This window comes from Neovison vison, chromosome 5 (genome assembly GCF_020171115.1).
Source record: "Neovison vison isolate M4711 chromosome 5, ASM_NN_V1, whole genome shotgun sequence".
Taxonomy (NCBI): domain Eukaryota; kingdom Metazoa; phylum Chordata; class Mammalia; order Carnivora; family Mustelidae; genus Neogale; species Neogale vison.
Window position 1 is genome coordinate 31,180,606 of NC_058095.1, and position 23,112 is coordinate 31,203,717.

Here is a 23,112-nt window from a genome sequence, read left to right on the forward strand (position 1 = left end):
AGGAGCAGAGGGAGAGGGAAAAGCAGGCTCCCCGATGAGCAGGGAGCCCGATGTGGGGCTTGATTCCAGGACCCTGGGATCATGACCTGAGCTGGAGGCTGACGCCTAACAATTGAGCCACCCAGGTGCCCCGAAAACTCTGTGACTTCTATTTGTTGCAATTTTACCCCATAAGTGACACTCAGCCCACTATGATAACACAGGTCCTGTTCCAATGAACTCAACCTGTAAAAACGGTTTATGAAATATAGATTAAGATCCGTTCTTCCCGTAAACATGAATCTAGCAGAGTGGTTCCCAAACTTTTTGGTACTACTTCTTCTCCCAGAAAGCTTTCTGTCCTCAGCTCAGGAAGCTCAGGGTCTATACTCAGAGCCCACCTGGCAGTGATTCCATACGCCAGTGTCCCAATTATCCCATCCCACTGGCTGGAGGGGTAACACGTCTCCCTCCTGACTAGGCTGTCCGCTCCTTCTGGGTGGAGCACGGTTCATTTTTGTGTCCCTATTCAGTAATGAATGAAACTCGACGCATTACTTATTTAAAAATGCATATGAGCACCCTTCTCCCGTATGGCTGCATCTCACAGCGCTGGGAAGGACACATGCTATTTGCTTCTCACAGCATACTGAACAGACATATAGTCAATGGCCACCATGTGATCAAAGGCACATTTTTTTTTCCTTAATCCTTTCAACACAATAATCAAGCTTAAACTTCATCTACAGTCATCCTAACACATCTTTCCCAACCTGCTCATGGCTCACAAGTCACCTTTACCAAAACAAATAAAAATCTCTTCTCCTGGATCCTCTATTCTCAGTAAAATCGAGTCACTGATTACTTTCATTAATATATATATATATGTCAAAGCTGATTCATACTTTCAACATAAATGTTTCCTTCCAATTGTAGTCAAAATGTATCTCAGTTCACATACTTAATAGTAAATGACTCAGATATCTCTACATGTCTACTGATGTCCTTTAATAAAGGAATCTTGCCAAACCATATTCTTCTTCCTCTTCCACCACGATGCCACCACCACTTTTGTGGCTGGTTTTGTACGCTGTTCTTTGGCAGCGTGAGTCATACCTGTTTTTCCTACAAGGAGGACATTCTGAATGATGCCACAGTGCTGAAAGAGAACGGTGGTTAAGAGCACGTGCAAAAGACTGGCCTACAGCGGGCAGGTCCCAGCTCTGGCGTTCACCATGTCTGTGACTGCCAGGACTTACTCAGGTGCTTGGTGGCTTGAGTTCCCTTTCCTATTAATTGAAAATAATACTAGACACTCAAAGGATTCTTATAAAGATCCACTTAATATATGTAGAAGTATCCCAAACACCGTCACTCACCAAAGATTAGCTACTGCATTTTTTTTTTTTTTTTTTTTTAACTTTAAGGGCAAGGGGCACCTGGCTGGCTCAGTTTGTTAAGCATCTGCCTTCCGCTCAGGTCATGATCCCGGGGCCTGGGGATCGAGCCCCACGTTGGGCTCCCTGCTCAGGGGGAGCCTGCTTCTCTCCCTCTCTCTCTGCCTCTCTCTCTAACTGGTGGCCTCCCTCACCCCAGAAAACCTTTAAGGGCAAAATTAATCAATTTTATATGAAAAGTAATTATTTTGCTTTTAATCTGAGAAAGAAAACACCTGACTGGGTTTGCCGAGAAGACAGTGAGCTTTGCTTGAAAATGATGTGAAAGACCCCGCAGCTTCATGCCACTACGGGACAATGTTTTGAAATACACGACGACACATCAGGGATAGGGGCAAATGAAAAACTAAACAACAGGATCCAATTTTCAGATGATTCTATTCGCACTTTTTCTTTTGGCTTGTTTCACAATTACTATCCTCAGGTCTGTGCTAACCTCTGAGACTATTCATCTATGATAAACAGTCTTCTCTGTATTAGAATTTGCTGTTTTCACGATATGCTTTAATGAGCTACTTTTGATCCCTCACAAGATCCATCTACACAATCCAACCATAATATGTAATATTATAACATACCATAATATAACCCACCCCTAAAACCATACTGCGCAAATCTAGCAAGTAAGGACAAGAACATACAATGTTACAGTTGGTTAGGACAAACCAATCAGGGCAGTCCTTATGATACATGATACATGAGTCGTCTTTAGAACATACCATTTTTAGGGATGAAATATCACGGGGTTCCTGAGTGGCTCAGTGGGTTAAGACTCTGCCTTTGGCTTAGGTTGTGATCTCAGGGTCCTGGGATCATGCCCCATATGGGGCTCTCTGCTCAGCAGGGAGCCTGCTTCTCCCGCTCTCTCTGCCTGCCTCTCCGCCTACTTGTGATCTCACTCTCTGTCCAATGAATAAATAAATAAATAAAATCTTTAAAAAAAAGGATGAAATATCACGGAAAATCCTAATTAATATGCTAAAGACTAATGTGTCCCATTCTCCATGGTGCCTCTGTTTCGGGGCTCCTATCCCTAACCATCTGTGGGAAGACAGTTCTAAGACAATTGGGAACAAGAAACACAAACTACTTATTAGGCAATGTTGAGGAATTCTGGTTAATTTTAAGGTGTATGAAAGTGGCATGCAGACGCCCTCTGTACAGAATGGTATGTAAGGGCGAAATGATCAGACAGCTGGGATCCCCTTTTAAAACACCAAACTAAACCCCCACACGTTGAAGCACGAGGTGAAACTGCTGAACTGCAGGACAGCGGTGACGCCGTGAGAAGGGAACACGGGAAGTCCTCAAGCTCTTCCTTCTACTTCTGTGAGCATCTGGAATGCTTCATGATAAAAATGTCCAAAAAGACAGAGAAGATCCACCTTTTTTCAAGTTATACTCAGTGACTGTATGCTAGGCTCCTCAATTCCAGAAACTGGAGTTAATAAGCTTAACATTCCGTGATCAGAATGCAGTAAAACAAAAAATTACTAAAAAACTAGAAAGCAAAACCGAGTGTACACAAAACATGGATCACCTGGGAACGATTTTTTAAATATTTTTGAATAGTCAACAGATACACAAAAAGACACTCACCATCACTCATTGCTGGGAAAGGGAGGTCAAAACCACAATGAGATATCACTTCATCCCTGTCAGAATGGCCAGAACCAGAAAAACAAGTAACAACAGGTGCTGGTGAGGATGTGGAGAAAGGGGAACCCTCACGCACTGCTGCTGGGAATGCAAACTGGTGCGGCCACTCCGGAAAATAGTATGGAGGCCCCTCAAAAAATTAAAAATAAAAGTACCATACAATCCAATAATTCTTCTACTGGGTATTAACCCAAAGGAAATGAGAATACTAATTTGAAAAGATATATGCACACCTATGTTTATTACAGCATTATTTACAATAGTCAAGACATGGAAGCAGCCCAAGTGCCCACTGATACATGAATGGATAAAGAAGATGTGGTGTGTATACACACACACACACACACACAATGGATGGGCTATTGCTGTTGCGCTAATATGGATGGATCTAGAGGATATTGTGCTAAGTGATGTAAATCAGAGAAAGACAAATAGCATATGATTTCACTTATATGTGGAATCTAAAAAACAAAACCAACAAAAACAAGAAACAGACCCATAAATCTGATGGTTGCCAGAGGGGAGAGGGTGGCAAGAGGGGCAGAATGGGTGAATGGGAGTGGGGGGTACAGTTCCAGCTATGGAATGAAGAAGTCACAGGAAGGAAAGGTGCATCACAGGGGATATAGTCCATGATACTGTACTAGAGCTGTATGGTGAGAGATGGTAGCTGTGCTGTGTGAAGGCAGCGTAGAGACTTGTGGAATCACTATCCTGTTCTCCTGAAACTAATGTAATATTGTGTGTCAATTATAGGTCATCTTTAAAAAAAAAAACAATAAACATGCTTAAATTGGAAAAAAAATTTTTAAACAACTTTTCAGGAAAGAGCCAATTTGAACATAAAAATAATTAAATGATAATATATCAGGTCTTATAAAAATAATTAAATGATAGTATATTAGGTCTTATTATAAATGATAATATATCAGGTCTTATAAATGATAATATATCAGCAAAAACAGTTCTAAAAAATTTCATATCCATTATTAATAAATGTGAAAGAAAAAAAATTCATGAAGCACCCAATATCAGAAGTTGGAGAAAAGATAATCTCCTGCTTGTTTCTGCTCTTTCCATTCCAAAAGAAGGAACTGATGAATATTAAAGACAAAATTGATAAATTAGAAATAAGAAAATGGTGAAATGAATAAATCAGAGAGCTGATTCACTGAGGGAAAAAAAACAGTAAAATGCACCATTAACTAAAGCTGATCAAGAAAAAAAGAGTGAGCACAAATCGAATTCACAAAATAAGAAATGGTAAGAGAGGAATGACTAAAAACACAGGGGAAATGAAAAGAAACGTAAGGGATAACTTTGTTCAGTTCTATTCAATTAAATTTGAGAACCTGTATGATTTTCTAAGAAATTGCAAATCACCCATGGAAGATACAAAATAAGTATTCCATGGAATCCTGATTCCATGGAAGATACAAAATAAGAACACATCAACTCTTATGAAGAACGAGAGAAAGTGTTGAAGAGTTATGACCCAACAAATACCCCCTCTTAGATGTCTTCACAGGGAAATTCAACCAGAACAGATGAACTCCCATGGGATTAGATTGTTCCAGAATATGGGACAAGAAGGTTATCCTGCTGAGGCAAACATTATACTGACACTTAATTGATCAGTACCATTCTCAGAATTGATAACTCAAAAGAGAAAACAAATTACATAAGCGTCTTGATTCCTACGAAGAAGTAATTCCATTTAGTTCGACACCTTTTTTTTAAAAATCTACTCTTGATTTTGAAAGTACTCTTCTTAACACAACAGGAATGGATGGATACCTCCTTAACGTGCTCAAATGCATCTGCCTCACAGCAAGCATGGACAGAAACGTAGTGCAAGCATTCCCAGCAAATTCAGGGACATTTCAAGGATGTCCAGGATCACCACTCCAGGAGATTTCACAAGGCAGGCTTTGCAGAGTGGGGTCCCCTCCGCATATGACCGCCAGTCTGAGGGTGGTGGCCTGGAAGTACAGCTGATCCTGGCACAAAAACAAGAAGAAACTGTCTTATGTGCCATCTCAAAAGGACACTGGATTTTCCATGCGTTTGTATGTCCTTTACCAAACATTATACCTGATGCTTAAATACCGCTGATGCACTGATACAAACAGGTAGCCTTATTTTTGTATAATATTCTCACAATATCGGTTTGTCAGCAGAATGCCAAATATTTATGAGACTGAATTTTTAAAAAATTCTGAACTCCACATATAACTGGAAACAACGATCACACATGAGTTCAGCCCACACTAAATATTTTATCTCACTAGCTGGAGGGTCTTTACCTCCTTCCTCTGCTTTATCACAACCTCTTTTCACACTCACCTATTTTGCACCCTTTCTTGTCCACTCACTCCCTTTGTTCCCTCGTACCCTGCTTATGAGATTGTGCCAGTTTTGCTATGGCCTAATAATCAAACCACTACCATCTTCTAATCAGGAAGCTATAGACAAGTGGGGGTGTCTAGGAGCCTTGGCTCAGGTCATGATCTCAGGGTCCTGGGATCGAGCCTCGTGTCGGGTTTCCTGCTCAGCGGGGAGCCTGCTTCTCCCTCTCTCTATGCCTCTCCCTTGCTTATGCTCTCTCTCTTTCTGTCAGATAAATAAATAAATAAATAAAGTCCCTATCTTTTTTTTTTTTTTAAAGGGAGCTATCAGACAAGCAAAAATAAAATTCTGGGAGCCTGTGGACTCTAGAAGGCCAATGGATCTGAATACTTGGGAGTGTGAGGTTTCTATTATTCCCTCCCTGAACATGTGTGTAGGTTCCCATAACTGTAATAGAAGACTGCCAACTGACTTCAGATTCAGCCTTGACTGTGGACCTCTCACAGTTCCCAGCACCAGGGGCTACAGGCTTTCCAACCAAGTTCAAGATGGAATACAAACTGGAAAAACTCAGGGCACGTGGTGTGAAGCAAAAGCAAGTCAGTGGTTAGCATGATTTGCTTTTCCAAAGGGCTGGCAGCTGTCACATTCGTGAGTTGTAAATGCAATCCCAGAAACTGCTTGGAATCTTCCCATAAACTGCTTGGAAGAAAATGATTAAAGCCTCAAGATACTACTTTAAAAAAGAATGTCTAGGAGTAGCAGCCTTCAGGATGGGACATAAGAAGGGCCTCGACCTCTTCACTGCACCGTGGCATATCGGCACGGGTCATTCCATTCCCTGGAGCTAGGATCAAAGTTGCGCAATCTGAAATGGTCCCGGGATGTGATATGGCGACTAATTAACACATCCATCCACAATCAACTATAGACACCATTTAAGAAGGGGCTAATTCCCCCAGATGAAGACACAGTTCACAGAGGCACCTGTCTGTCTTATAGAGGAGTCAAGAAAGCCAACCTTAAATCCATTAACCTATTCCAAATTTGTTAATGGCCACACGAAAGATAAATGTCCCAGATATTTTCTATCTCCCTTTGAGAATCCATCTTTCATGTCACCTTATATGACAATTTTGATCTTGCCCTGTGATTCCCTAAAATGAAAACACAAGTTTAAAACTATAAACGCACTGAAAACAAAAAAGGGAGAGTTTCTTGGGATGACCCATACTCCACTTCTCTCCCAAGACAGTGACATATTTTAAACAAGATGTGTACAGAATATTAGAGGATCATGACTCTTTGTAATGCATTTGGTGTGGTATTTTCATTAAAGATTTTATAAGAAACTACAGTCTTCCCTCAGGGTTTCCCCAATGAGGCAACAAATGAGTGTCTTATTTTTCGAGAATGAATGAACACAACATATAGAAGGTAAACGATAAAAGGTAAAATGATAAAAGAACAAAACAAAAGAAGGTAAAATGATAAAAGGAAAGTCCAAGTTGCAGAAGGAAAAAAGCTACAACAACAAAGTCAACATGGACAGATCAGCCTCACAACACATTTACTATACACGTCCCCTCCGCCCCACAGGCTTGCGGCCGGGCTGACAATGGATCTCTCAGCACCTGTAATTCTGAAAACTTTAAATAGTTCTTCAGTGCTGCCTGGAAACGCCATCTTATTGGATTTCTCATTCGTGTGTGATGTAAGGAACACACGCATAGACACCTATGTCGAGGGTAAGTGAAGCAATTACGTATTACTGAAGGAACAGAAGTGTGACCTTTAAAAAAATCCCACCGGCTAGCCCGATTCATTTCTTTCAGTGACGCAAAGATGTGTTCACAACAGCTGGGGTTTTGTACAAAATGCTCTTTTCAATATTCAAGCAAAACACTCCGGTTTTAGGTCATTCAGAGAGGGTGTTTAGAAGGATAAAAATATCCAGGGCTTCGGGGAGGCTGGCTCTTTCACGCCCCAGTGGGTGGGAGCATAAATTGGTTCTATCTCTCCAGAAGCTGTCTGGTGAAGGGTACAGAAAACCTGAAAAGTGTGTATTGTTAAACCAAAAATGTCTGTCTGAGAATTTATTCTAAGAAAATAATCAAGGATGATGAAAAGCTCTTGCTAGTAGTAAAAACAGCACAAGCAGGAACAACAATAGCTAATACGCATTGATCTCTGGGCCAGGAACCCCTCTAGGTAAGCACAGCTGTGCACTGCAGTGGGACCTAGACAGCGGAAAATGGGGAAAAACCTGACCATCCGGTAATAGCAGATAAATGACTGAAGAAGCTCTAGTAAATCACATTAAGGACCAAGCCAGCTCTTATAAATACACAAATACGTGGTTACACATGTGAAGATGGAACAAGAAAGTATCACATAACTAGACGACATGATTAATTTATGTTTAATATAAAATTTTGCTTTAATGTGCTCGCTTCGGCAGCACATATACTAAAATTTTGCTTTAAGAATATAAATTTATGTTTTTTATTTTCCTACACGAACTTGTATTGCTACCACTTCTGTACTATGAAACCAATAAAAGTCTTTGATCTCTAGTTGGTTCTTTAAGATGGATTGCTCGTTCTTTTTTTCTTTCTTCTTTTTTTGGGGAAAAGATTCATCTATTCATTTTAGAAAGAGAGCAAGAACAAGCACAGGGTAGAGGGAGAGAGAATCTCAAGCAGACTCTGCATTGAGCATGGAGCCCAACGTCGGGTGTGATCCCACGACCCTGAGATCACGACCTGAGCTGAAACCAAGCGTTGGACATTCAATGGACTGAGCCACCCAGGGGGTCCCTCAGATGGTCATTTCTTTAAAGAAAAGATATTTGTAGGGGAGTCTGGGTGGCTCAGTAGGTTAAAGCCTCCACCTTCGGCTCAGGTCATGATCTCTGGGTCCTGGGATCGAGTCCCGCATCGGGCTCTCTGCTCAGCGGGGAGCCTGCTTCCCTCTTTCTCTCTCTGCCTGCCTTTCTACCCACTTGTGATCTCTCTCTGCCAAATAAATCAAAATTAAAAAAAAAAGAAAGAGGAGGTATTTGTAGCACTTCACAAATCTTCTAAAATGTCAAGCATATGAACAAATATATGAAGATAAACAAGACGCACTAAACAGATTACCTGTAATTCTTGATACTGCACACCCGGTGGTTTAGACAGTTTTAGTGTAGACCTATGCATTTTTTATGAATCAAAAAGCAATGCAATTTGTATCTTTTCTGCAATCTCTGTGGTTTTGCAGTTTGTTCTCTTAAGGACAAAAATTTTGGAGGTTAGGTTCTCACATGTTAAAGTTAGGTTCTCACATGTTAAAGTCACACAGTATCACACAGTAGGATATTGGCATAGGAATTGTCAATGGAATAAAAGAGTGAGTCCTGAAAATAGACTCAAGTATATATGGGAATTTATTATTAGACAAAAGCGGAATTTTAATTTAGTGGAAAAAAGAGGAAATTTTTAAATAAACTGAATTAGAATAGCTGGGTTTTAACTTGGAACAAAACAGAGCTGGACCCTTATATAATACCACGTATAAAAGCTAAATCCCAGATCTAAAACTTCTCTGAAGAAACTCAAAGACACGATGAAAAAAAAAAGATAAGACATATTAAGTGGAAAATTTCATGTTGAAGAGTACACCGTAATGACAAATGATAGCTTAGGAAAATAGCTACAATACCTAAAGATAATCGCTCCCACAAATTTAAAAGCAAAAGGTAAACAATCCAGTAGAAAATTGGGCCAAGGATAAGAAGAAGTAAATAACAGGCAAAGTGATCTGAAAAGGCCAAGAAACACACCCTCATGAAGAGTCATGAGAACACAAAATTGAAGTAGAATGAGACACCATTTCTCACTGATAAAAATGAAAAAAATTCAAAAGCCTGGTAAAAGTCACTGCAGTTAAAAAAAAAAATCAGGGAAAATAAGTTCACTTACATTGTGGGCTACGCAATGTGAATGGTTAATATCTACGATGACACCCTTTGAACAATAATCTTGCTCATGGGCGTCCAGTGCACAGAACGAAGGCGTTAGCACAGAAGTCTTCGGTGCATAGGAAGAAATATTCCTACGTGTACAAGAAGTCTATTAAAGTTATGGGAAGACTGTGGGAGCATCTGGAAAGGAGTTAACACAACAGGCGTGAGACTGTATCCCTAGGAAGGTCCGCGTCGTCCAAAGTTGGACGTTGGCCAGTGTCTTCGAACTTGACTGGGAAACAGTTTCACATGCTGATACAAAACTTTCCCTAAATGGTAAGAGTGACTCAATATGGTTACACCACTTGTGCAAACAGTGGGGTTTATAATAGCTGCTGCCCTTCTTCGGGTATGGGATTTTGGTACATGTGGGGCAGAGGGTGCAAACGTAATCAGTCCCCAGTAAAAACTTCAAGCACCAAATCTCTGATGGGCTCTCCGGTAGACAACACTTAGCATATGTTGTCACAGCTCATTTCTGCAGGAATTAAGCATGTCCTGTGCAACTCCACTGGGAGAAAACTCTTGAAAGCTTGCTCCTGGTTTCCCCTGGATTTTACCTGCTGTGCCTTTTCCCTTTGCTGATTTTTGCTTCGCATCCTTTTGCTGTAATAAATTTAATTAATGAGCACAACTATAGGCCGAGCTCTGTGAATCCTTTTAGTGAATCACCACAACTGGAAGTGGTCTTGGGGACCCTTTGACATAGGCGGTGGGAGCCGTTGTGGGCAGAGAAGGTAAATGTGGGAAAAAGAATATCAAAATATTATAAAAAAAAAAAAAGATAAAGGTGCTCATAAAAAAAATCACCATGTGAACTATGATGTCTTTATATTATAGTACATACGCTTGTCTATAAGCACAGAAAGATATTAGAAAGGATGACCACCACAACACTAATGATTTGTTACCTCTGGATGGTGGGATTTTAGGTGATTCTCCACAGTGTCTCTTACACTTTTTGGTATGGCTTGAATTTATTTTTGCAATAAGTATGCCTTAATGGATAATCAGAAAAATAAAATAAAGCTATTTTTTTATTTAAAAAGGGAATATAAAAGTCAGTTGTTGGAAATTCTGGTTTAATACTGTATCTCTTGGGACGCCTGGCTGGCTCAGTTGGTTAAGTGTCTGCCTTCGGCTCAGGTCATGATCCTGGGGTCCTGGGATCGAGCCCCACATGGGGCTCTCTGCTCAGCAGTGAGCCTCCTTCTTCCCGTCTCTCTGCCTGCCATTCTGGCTGCTTGTGCTCTCCCTCTCTCTGTCAAGGAAATAAATAACATCTTAAAAAAAAAAAAATAGCATCTCCTGATGCTGCCTTCCCTAACTTCCTATTCCATTCCTGTAAGGTTACAGAAAAAAATAAAACACACAGCAGATGAAAACTTAGGTGACTGATGACCTATTCCCAGAAGCTGAGAGAAACTTCCAATAATTTTTATGGGCTATGGAGTTGGTTTGAAAACCAATCAGTAGATCACCCTATTATCATACCCTAGAATGGTTGGCCTGAAAATTCAGAGAAAGATCCTTATTTCCTGCTCCACTGCTTTATGGTTCAGAAATGCAAGATCTATACCACAGGGCATGCTGGAAGTTCTTCCCCCATGGCATGGGTGGCAGCTTTTGAAGTAGTCATCCTTCCTCTTTTAGAACCTCCCCTTTCTACGTAGAAATGGTAATTTCTCCCTAGAAGAGAAGCAGAGGTGCTGCAGAGAGGGAGAACGATAGTAGGTATGCATCCCTACTGTGTAAGAGCTGGCTCATGGGGCTGGGGGCGCCATCTTGGACTAGCCGGGCTGGAGCAGATTCAAGTCTGTGGGACACTGCTAACTGTGGAGGAAGCGGGCAGACTGCCACTGGAGAATGAAGAACAGGATTCCACCAGCCGCCAAGCAGACAGAAAGTGAGTTCACGGTAGGGCGACTACACAATGTATCATGCATCATTATCCATAGCAAAAGTGACACTTTTGAGAGAGAAAGGGGAACACGAGACAACAGTCATAAACCAGGACTGTCTCAAAGAAATGGAGAGGGATGGTCCTCCCTCTCCTTCAAGGCCAAACCCTGAGCCCGAGTCAATTTCTTGAGTAGGTATAAAGAAGAAAAGAAGAGCGTCAGATCTGCCAAAAAGAATAACAACAACGAAACACCACTGGCAAGTACTTAAGTCTGAATATACAGAACAGATAAATGAAAATGACTGACAGGGGCACCTGGCTCAGTGGGTTAAGCCTCTGCCTTCAGCTCAGGTCATGATCTCAGGGTCCTGGGATCGAGCCCTGAATCAGGCTCTTTGCTCAGCGGGGAGCCTGCTTTTCCCTCTCCCTCTGCCCACCTCTCTGCCTACTTGTGATCTCTCTGTCAAATAAATAAATAAAATCTTAAAAAAAAAATGACTGACCATGGCAGACAGAAAACAGACACCCACCCTGCACAAAACACAACAGAGTAAAAGCAATACAAAAAAAGCCAGTTAGCAAAAGGAAACTGTTTCAAGAAGAAACAGAATTTAGTATTCTACTCTGAAAGATTTTCTGAGTTCTAGGCAAAACAAATAGAGAGCAAAACTTAGAAACATGTTGGCCATTGGAAGGGAAGAGAAAAACCTTCATTATTTGCACATGATAGAACCATTTCCCCAGAAAAACTAACAGAATGAACAAAGGTTGCCTTCTGGATACAGACAAACCAACATAAGCCCATACTATTTTTCTGTACCAACACTGGCATGTAGAATAAAAAATTCACAGCAGTAACAAAAACAATAAGACATCTAGGAATTAACGATGGATGTATATGACCTCTCTAAATCTAAGTTCAAAGAAGTGACTTAAATAAGCCTATTCTGTACTTTTAAGATGATTTAATATTGTAAAAATGTTAATTCTTTCAAATTAATGTATAAATTCAATGCCATCCTAATAAAAATTGTTGTTGAATTTAAATGAACCCAATAAACACACATTAACATTTATATTGCAAAATAAAGGTCTAGGTGTAGGTTCATCGATCCGCATAAAGAAGAGTGAGAAGACAACTGACCCTACCATGCCCTAAGATACACTGCAACAGAAACTCTGTGGCATTGGTGTGAAAATGGGTAACTGTATAAATAAACATTCAGAGACAGAATATATACACACGATAATATATGATAAAAGTGGCACCACAGATCAATGGGAAAAGGACACACTGTTCAGCAGATGGTCCCGAGAAAATGGTTCACCATACAGAATAAAATGAAACAGGATTCTTACGTAAAACCACATATATAGGTAGGTTCTAGATGGATTCAAGACCTAAATGTGCAAGATAAAAGTATACAGTTCAGAGGAGGAAACAGAGGCTACCATCTTTGTGACCTGGAGAGAAGGAAAGCCCTCTTCGACAAAATGTAAGATGAAGAATTGAAGAATTTGGTAATGTCAAAGTTAAGGATTCTCTTCAGGGCACCTGGGTGGCTCAGCTGGTTGGGTGTCTGAGGTTGTATGTGATCTCAGGGTCATGAGATCGAGCCCTGTGCCAGGCTGCACAGCTGCTTAAGACTCTCTCTCCCTCTGCCACCCTCTCCCTCTCTAAAGGAAAAAAAAAAAAGAACATATTTTAAATATCTAATGTGACATTTGGACACATTTAGACATGTGTCCAAAATACTCAAGGAAATGTCTGCTAATCAGCAAGAAAATGGTACCAGCTCCAGGGGAAAAACAGACAGAGGACAGTTTACAGGAAGACCCAAGGAGCAAATAAGCATTTAGTGAGATGCTCAGGTTCAATGGTAACCAGAGAAACACAAAGTAAAACCACAGTGAGATACCAGTACGCCCACTACTCTTACAAAACTGCGGTGCCTGGACGCTACTAGTCAGGACGTGGGCAAAGTAACTCCCTGAGCAAGTTGGTGCAAACAGACAGTCTTTTTGGGGAGAAAATGGGCACTACTTATACCAATCAGGCCAGCTACACCATCTGACCCAGCAGCTTTTCTCCTGGTATATACCCCATAGAAAACATACCTCTCACAGAGGCACAAGATTTTTAAAAAGATACATATATAATTTTTTAAAAGATTTTTATTTATTTTATTTGACAGAGAGAGATCACAAGTAAGCAGAGAGGCAGGCAGAGAGAGATGGAAGCAGGCTCCCTGCTGAGCAGAGAGCCCGATGCGGGGCTCAATCCCAGGACCCTGGGATCATGACCTGAGCCAAAGGCAGAGGCTTTAACCCAGGCGCCCTATATATAATTTTTAAAATAAAAATGGCTCGTCGGGAAGGCACGGAAATGGGTATGGCAGATAAAAAGAAAAACATGAGTGAATGAATGAAGTGAGAAGGGGGCCCTGCCCAGAATAATGATGAGCGCTACTATGAGCTAATGAGCTTCCAGTCGGCACCTCACTCCTCGGTCAAGTGCTGGTGCTTGGTTATGATGGTTGAGCAGGGGGTTTTAAACATGTCATTAAAATTTTGCAATTACCAGATTAAAAAAAAAAAGTCCTTTACCCAGTTAGGCTGAGGGGGGAAAAAAAAACCCAGTTAATGACAAGAGACAAAAAGCTGGCTACTTCAGACATCTCCCTAACTTTAAACATCAGAAGAGAAAATGTCTTGAATTTTGAGGACAGAATAATTTTGAGCTCAGGCAGCCAAATAAATGTGTCATGTGTGGAGGCAACAGAAAACATTCTAAGAGAGGCAAAGATACAAAGAATATACCATCGTGAACATTTCCTGAGTCAAAGAAAACATCTAGCAAAATTTTAAGAACATAAAAGCAAGACCTGATCCCTATTTATGAAATCTAAAATTACCTTTTGTAGAAAGAGGACAATCCTTATGAGCATCTGGGCACGGAGTTCCTCCAAGGTAAACAGTGTTCGGGGTGTTCGAATGAAAATTTTGGTTTTCCCATAAGCTACGTCATCCTGAAAACCACAATGTTCAATCAGCTTCTTGACAGCCTCTTTGTCTGAAGGAAGGTCATGGTTGGGCCAGGTGAATTCAGAGATCATCTTGTATCTGTGTGAAAAATGAACAGGGTACAAGTTAAGGGAGAAAAACCTTTTGGTCTTAATAAACCAAAGGTCTATTAAGAAAGACTAATAAATTCAAGACACTTCATAGATAGGAAAAAAAATACTGAATTCTGTTTATCAACCTGCTAAGAGATGTAGAAAAAGACTTTAATAAGATACAACACTCTTTCATGATAAAGACTTACTAAACTTGGGATAGAAGGATACTTCCTTCATCTAGTGCAGGCTAAATTACCAAGAACCTAGAGCAAATACCATTTATAGATAGGTAACCTTTACAAATTCTCTTTATGCACAGAAGGAAGACAAAGATGCCTCAATTATGGGTTTCCCAGCCAGCGCAGTGAGACCAATAAATAGATAAGCTGGTATGGTTGGGGAAGGAAGAAAACTAACATTATTTATGACTCACTTCAAAGGAAATGAAGCAGATCTTTAGATGAAAACTTTTATCACTGAAAGAAAACCACATATAAGATTGATACACAAAAAACCAATTGTGTTTCTAGGTGCAAGCAGCCTTGCTGGCCTCTCATAAGGCAGATCACCACACCCAGCTTCTTCATGCCTGAAAATGAGCAAGACGGAAGTCACGGGGTCACAACCTCCTCTCAAAAGTGATATTCTATTATGTTGGCCAAATTCCATCTTGCTGGAAGCATATCACTAGGGCCAGCCCACATTCAAGGGAAGGGGATGGCAAAGAGCCTGAGTACTAAGAAGTGGGATCACTTGGACCATCTGAGAAGACTGCCAACCACAGCACTCCCCCCAAACCCCCCAGTGCCAAGTCGTTTAATACATGTAGCCAAATTCATTAATTTTTTTCATATATTACATCAGAATTTTAATCCATACAAGAAAGGCCCTCTTCCCATTCAGGTTACAGGGTAATTCACCTACGTGTTCTTCTATCGGTTGTGTGTTCTTCTATCAGTCGTATGTTTTCATCGTGTACATTTAAATCTTTCACCCACTTGGGGTTTATTTTGGTATATGGCGTGAGGTATGGATCCAGTTTATCTTTTGACAAGGGGCCACCCAGTTGTTCCAACACTATTTACTAAAACGTCTCATCTTTTTCCCAGTGATTTAATAGGGCACTTCAATCACATATTACATCACATATTACATATCACATACATCACATATTACATATTACTTCATGGTATTTCTACACATTCTGGTCTGTTTCATTGCTGTCTGTCCATCTGTGCATCAGTCCTTTGTGGTTTTAATCATAGATGTCTTTTTCTTTTTTTAAAAGATTTTACTTATTTATTTCAGAGACAGTGAGTGAGAAAGAGCATAAGCAGGAGAAGAGGCAGAGGGAGGAGAGGCAGACTCCTTCACTGAGCAGGGAGCCGGACGTGGGGCTCGATCCCACGACCCCAGCTGAAGGCAGTTGCCCAACCAACTGAGCCCCCAGGTATGTTTTAATATCTGGTGGTCTCTCCTCCTCCTTTCCTTTTGAGAAGGCTGTTCTAGCTATTCCTGCCTGCTATTTTTCTATATGAATTTTAGAATCAATCTTCATAGTTCCAGGGGGAAAACAATCACAAGAAAGATCAATCCTGCTGGTATTTTTAGTGGGTTCCCACATTAAATTCATTAAGCTTAATGAATTATCTATGATGTTGAATCATCCTATCTAAGAACAAGGGATGTCTTTCCACTTGTTCAAGTTTACTTTTGTGCCTCCTGGGAGTCTTTAAATGGTCTTCTTTGGGCTTCACACATTTCTTGCTGAGATACCTAAATAGCTTCTGATCCCTTCTTCTTGATGAATGTCTCTTCTCTGAGCTTCCATGGCAGCACAATCTCCCTGATATCCTTCTGTCTCTCTGGATATTTCTTCTCAATATCATTTTCTGGCACTGCTCCTCCATTACTGGACCCTCAAATGTTGAGAGTCCCCTAAGGCTCATATCAGGTCCTCTTCCATGTAAAACATCCCCAAGTCATCTCCTCTGTTCCACCCACTTTAGTTTTCAATTCATGAATTTTCCATAGCCCAGCTCCGAGTTCTGAGTTTAAATGCATACATCTAATGCCTACATAAATTTTCAAGGCACTTTACATTTCTCTTTCACTTTCCCCGCTCAATGCCCACACTTACTAAAGCCATAATCCTGTGAATTTTTATTTGCTTCCTTCTCTTCTCTGTCAGCTCTTCCTCTAATTCATCATCAAATCCTATTGGGTTTACCTCTAAAATATATTTAAAATTCAGCAATTCTCATCTTTACTGCCACAATCCTAATCTAAGACACCGTCAAGCTTACTACAATAGCCTCCTGGATTGTCTTCCAGTTCCTCCCCAATTCATTCCGCAAGTTCAGCTGCCACAGGACTTTTCTAGAAAGCCTTACATCATTTTCATCTTTTACTGCTCTCTGCCTTCAGCCCTATACTCCAATCACATTGGCCTTTTTTAGGGTTCTGTAGTGCGGTTGCCTCTTTCTTGCTTTAGAATCTTTGCATATGTTGTTCCCATCGCCTGGAATGCTTTTTCATCTACTACTTCAAAGGCTGGCTCCTGCTTATTTTAGTCTTTGACTGCCTCCTTTCATCAACCATCAACCCCCATTATTCCTTGCTATATATTTAAAAACCTACTCACTTGCCAGATTGGGAGATAAACAGAAACTGAATGAAAGAGTTCAAAAATGAAGAGAGAGGTAGTATCACTTGAAAAAAGGAAACAAAATCAGAATCACCCCAAATTCATTGTAACACTAGAGTAAGAGTCAACATTTGGGCTATCATACAGGTAGTCACGGTGTGTTTGAAATTTTCGGCATACTGTAGAAGCTAGAAGCGAGCCCCACCATACGGCTCAGCCAAGGTGTTCTTCCCTTCTTCCAAATGGTCAAATAGCAAGACCCCAGTTCTCCCGCAAACCAGCATCCTGAACTTGTGAATTAAAAAAGCTGAACTCATCTGCTTCCTGACAACTAGTATTATCTCTTTGAAAGGCCTGAGCAGCTTTTAAGGTTATCAGAGCACTTAAAATCCTTCTCGCTTTTTTTTGATAAAAGGAATAAAAATAAAGTGACAAGTAAAAATGAAGGTTCAAACCTAGCTTCAAAAAATCTGCAGAATCTAAAAGCAAAAATTTACAGTGGAAAATGTTACTTTTTCTCTCGCCAGCAACAGAATCATTAGATCAATACACACTGTCTATCCTAACCCACGTCCCACAGTTTTTGTTAATGAGTTCAACTGGTGTGATTGTAAAATAACACAGTCATTTCTCAATCTGAACAAATTCATTTTTTTTAAAAATTTTACTTATTTATTTGACAGACAGAAATCACAAGTAGGCAGGCGGAGAGAGAGAGTAGGAAGCAGGCTCCCCACCAAGCAGAGAGCCCGATGTGGGGCTCGATCCCAGAACCCTGGGATCATGACCCGAGCCGAAGGCAGAGGCTTTAACCCACTGAGCCACCCAGGCACCCCTGAACAAATTCATTTTATGTAAAGCAGAAGATAAACAGTCTGTGTAGTAGAAACAGGCTATTTTCCCAGATGCATACCCTACTGCCTCATACAGCACCCCTCCTAGATGACTAGAGAGGACCTAATCTCGACTTACACAATCATCAATTACGTAAGACCTGACTTTCTACAACTCTGTCTTGTATAGAGTAAGTTTAACACGTTTATTGTGATTATGAATGTGACAAATATCTCAACTCCTTTTACATGTTCTATTAGGTGTGCCTTCTCACTGTTGCTTTTTACCGTTTTTCTCTTGGATAGACTGAGTTTTCTTTATTTCATCTTGTCTTTTGATTTGAAAGCCATCCCTTCAATAGTGAGGGAATGCACTGATGGTGGGCTCTGGAGGCAGCTGCCTGAGTTGAAACAGGGCTCCTACTTGGCTCAACTAGGCTCTGAGACCTGGGGCAAGTTACTCACCTTATCATGCCTGGTTCCTCATCTGCATAAAAATGGGAGGAACCATCTTCTCCTTACCTGGTTGTCCCCTCCAGTGACTTACTACCTACTACACTACAGGTAGGGCCCTCAAAACAATGCCTGGGATATACAGTGAGCAATTCACAAGCATTAGCCACCATTAATAACACTGTCTTACAATTTTTAATATATATAAAAAAATAAAAATTTTAATATATAAAAAGTATATATTTATATGAAAATATATGCTTGTTTTTTCCTGTTTAGTTAATTATCATCTATATCCTTCCCATAAACAGTACAAAAGTCTTTACTTTGTACTCCTCCCTCCAATTTTCATTTTTGTTCCAGATTTTTACCAAAGACTTTTTCCCACTTAAAACGGATACATGTTTACACTTAACAAAAAGTTTCACTGCTTTATTTGTTCAATATTACTTTTTGCATTCCATTTTTCTCCTCCACATTTATGTTTCCCTTTGGTCTAGAAGATTTTTCAGAGCATCTCTGAATGGTAAATTTTTTGAGCCCATATATGTCAGAAAATATTTTTATTGTACTGACATTCTGGAATGATAATTTGGCATGGAATAAAATTCTTTTTTTTAAGATTTTTTTTTTAATTTGAGAGAAAGATTGCGAGTGGGGGGGGCAGAGAGCAAGAGAGAGATGGAGAGGGAGAGAGAAAGAATCCTCAAGCAGACTCCCGCTGAGCATGAAGCCTGATGAAGGGCTCCATCCTAGGACCCCAAGAGCATGACCTGAGCCAAAATCAAGAGATGGTCGCTCAACTGACTAAGCCACCCAGGCGTCCTGGCGTGAAATAAAATTCCAAGTATGAAGTTCATCCTCTCTCACCATAAAGATACTGCTGCTTCGTCTAGTTGCGTCTAATGTTGCTAATGAGAAGTCTGACATCTGTATGGTTCTCATTCCCCGGCAGTACTCTGTCTTTTCTCGGGAGCTCTAAGTATTTCCCTTTATCTCTAACACTCTAAAACCGAACATAATATACGTGGGTTAAGCCGCTGCCTTTGGCTCAGGTCATGATCTCAGGGTCCTGGGATCGAGTCCCGCATCGGGCTCTCTGCTCAGCGGGGAGCCTGCTTCCCTCTCTCTCTCTCTGCCTGCCTCTCCATCTACTTGTGATTTCTCTCTGTCAAATAAATAAATAAATAAATAAAATCTTTAGTTTCATTTTTAAAAAAATTCATATGATTTCCCCTCAGTGTATTCTTTCGATCTGAAGATTTCTGTCTTTTTTCAGTTGTGGAAAATTCCTGGCCACTACTTGTTCCAACAGTGCTTCTCCCCTCTTCTCTCTCTCCTTCCCTTCGGGTGCTCCCATGAGCGGCTGTTGGCACTCCGGGACCGACCTTATATACTGCCTGAGCTCTAGTTTCTCCCATCTCTGTCTTTGTGATGACATCGGCAAGAATGCTTCAACTTGATCTTCCAGTTTACCAATGTGCTTTTTAAAAGAGGTTTAGTTTAATTTTTTAAATTGTGGTAAAACTGACACAAAGTCAAAAACACACATTTAGGTATGCAGTTTAACAAGTTTTGAAAAATGTATACCCATCAAACTGACAGCCCGTCAAGAGACAGAACATCCCTTTAACCGTAGAGAGTGACTCCTTCCCCCTTCCCACCAGTTCCCCCACTCCAGAACTGACCATGGTTCTGACTTCTATCTGTTCTCGAACTTCCTGTAAGTGGCAGCATACAGTATGTGTTCTTTGGTGACTATCCTTCATTGACACCATGTGCTATTCGTTCATGTTGCTGTATCAGCCAGTCGCCCCCTTTAACGCTGGTTAGCAGCCACTGTGTGAGTCTGTGACCCATTGCTGATTCATTCTCCTACTGATGGACGGTGCTCTCTTCAGGTTTGTTTAATCTGATTTTCATTTTCCAAATCTCTAATTATTCTTTCTGACTTTATATTCCTAGTCTAGGACCATAATTCTTTCCTTTATCTCTCTGAAAATATTAAATAGGCTTATTCCAATGCCCTTTACTCCTTGTTCTGGTTCCTCGGGGGTAAGGTTTGGCATCTGTTGGGTTTACTGTCTCTTCTTCAAGGTCTGGTACTTCTTAGATGTTTCACCGCTATCTTGTCTACTTCCACAGAGCCCTTCTGGGTATATCTTGGCCTTCGTTGGCTCTTGTACGTGGTGACTTTTGCTTCAAGAGTGTCGGCCATCATGCTACAATGTCCCCCTTGCAACCACTGACATGTCCCTTGTTCTGGCCATTGCGGCCATCTCCTGGTGCTGCAGCCATGGCCAACTCCACAGAGATAGTACATTCAGGATGGTTTCCTGAGCGGCAAAGGCAGTCCTTCCTTAAAACTGCAACCTTGGCTTACACCTTAGTCTTCACATCTGCTTCACATCGTATTTGGGAGGGAGTCGCATTTCCAAGTTCATTAAGACTCAAGCCCCTTCTTGATTCCAGAGTGTGGCTGTGCATTTTCTTGGTTTTAAAGAAACATAATTTACATTATTTGGGGATGTTCTTGGAGTAGAATGGATTTACGCTTATGTCACTAAGACCTCCATATTTGAAATTCACAGGTTCCTTTGAATCTCCTCTATTGTATTTTCATGCATGTACTAGAAAACAAATTCCGATCCTTACAGCACGTCTCCCATGCCAAGAAACAAACACACCAAAACCTCCTGAGTTGAATGTAAAAGATGTGGATGCACTTGCAAAATTCCTTGTCTCCTCCAAGTCAGGCTTGCTTACTATTCTCTTATCCCAGCTACTTGCCACGGCTTTCCCGTCTCATGATAAAATATTTTCTGTTCAGCCGCATTGCAGAGTTACCCAGTCCCACCCAGCTCATTCCAATATTTAATGTCTGATTTTTTTTTATGGGTGATAACAAAAAACCAAATTCTGTGACCGAGCAGTTGCTAGAAATCTAAGGGTAATAACAATGGACTAGCAATCCTTCTAACATAATTTGACACTGTTTGAAAATGAGACTCAGAAGAAAAACATCGCTACTTATGAAAACATTCCAACTCTGCAGCCTCAGTAAGCAAATGAAAAACCAAATCTAAAGAACAGTGTGATTTCAATAAGGAAAATGGCAAGTTTTGAGCATAACCTTTTGATTAGTGTAAAATGAAGTTCAAATTTTCCAGGCTACTGCACTTTATTCATTTAGTGCAATCCCTTTCACTGCTGTGCAAAAGTAGCTGAACACTGGCAGAGCAAACTAATAATGCTGATGGTCTCACTGTCCATGGCTAAGCTCAGATCTCACAAGGACACTTGGATCTTCCTGACGGGCAATCCTACCACACAAATCTGTGCTTTCCCACTCTCCAAAAATGAGTATTGCCACTTACCCTCAAACCTCCACACAACCTCTCGCTATCTTCACTCCCCCGTTTTGGCCTTGCCTCATGCTCGGTTAAGAAAACAGAAGCAATCAGATTGGAACATCATCTTTGCCATCTGCTGACCTCTGAGCCTTTCTGTGCTGTATTCATATTCTCTGCCTCTTGTCCTGTTGCTGTGGGGGGGGGGAGTGTCCCAGCTCCTACCTGACGCTGACAAACCCCCCACCTGTGCGTGGGATTCTGAGCCTTGCCTTCTCAAGGACATTATGATGATGACAAGGACCTCCCTCAGTCCTGTGTTTCTGGGTTCTCCCTCTGTATGTTTCCTAGTGTCTCCTGACCTCATATCCCACTCCTGCTCCCATTCTTCCCTGTCCTCGTTCACAGCACAAATTCTTGAGTTGTCTACAGGCAGCCAACTTCTCACTTCGCTTCCCAACCTGTTCAAATCAGGCTCTGCCCAGACTTTTCTCCCTTGGCCTCTATGTTGCCAGATCAAATGCTGGAGCTTCTACCTGTGTCTTACTTGACTACTTGACTGCACAGCAATGTGGGATATGGTAAGTACATTTTCTTCTCGAAATGCCATCTTCTCTTGGCTTCTGACATAACCTTCTTCTGATATCTCCTCTGTCTCATTGGTGGCTCCTTTTCTTCTCTTTGGTGGTTCCTTCATGTCAGAACACAAACCTCAGCGCTTGAATGGGCCTCCTTGTCTTCTCTATAGAAAGTTCTAAGACTCTCTATGTCATCTGTAGACTAATGACTTCAGCATATCTATCTCCAACCTGCACTACTTTCTGGTATATGTGTATTTAATAGCTCACTTAACATTTCTACCTAGATTTTTAGTAGCCATTTCAAACCTAGAAGTCAAGAGACAAATCTTGACTCCATCCTTGCTCCTGTTCCATGACCTCTTCCTCCAGCCTCTCTTACCCAATCTTGTCTCGGCAGATGATCTACGCTTACCCATGCTAAAGTCGAGTTGTGATCCTTCACTCCTCTCTCTGTTCCTCTCTTATCTAGTTAACCCATGAGCAAGCCTGCTCAACCTTCCCCTGAAATGTATCCCAAATCCATCTGCTACCCTTGCATCTACAATTTTCTCTTGTTCGAAGCCCCCTCTCCCAGGCTCCCGCAGTAACATCCCTAAATGTCTCCTTGCTTCCTACTCACACAGCAGCCACAGCATCTTCTCAGATAGCCATATGATGACGTTGCTCCCTGCTTAAAACCCACCAATGGGTTCCTGCCAGATTTAGCCCGAATCTAAACTGTTTAGTCTGGATTATAAAACTCAACATGATCTGGCCTCTGTCCACCTCTCTGA

General features: G+C 41.0%; 1 protein-coding gene across 1 annotated transcript in view; it reads right to left on the bottom strand.

Moving 5' to 3' along the window:
- The window catches only part of MYO1D (myosin ID), a 345,116-nt gene that overhangs the window by 178,516 nt on the left and 143,488 nt on the right, over positions 1 to 23,112 (bottom strand). The window contains exon 16 of the mRNA XM_044248397.1: positions 14,272 to 14,479. Coding sequence (XP_044104332.1) covers positions 14,272 to 14,479 — 208 coding nt within the window. The remainder of the gene's footprint in view (positions 1 to 14,271; positions 14,480 to 23,112) is intronic.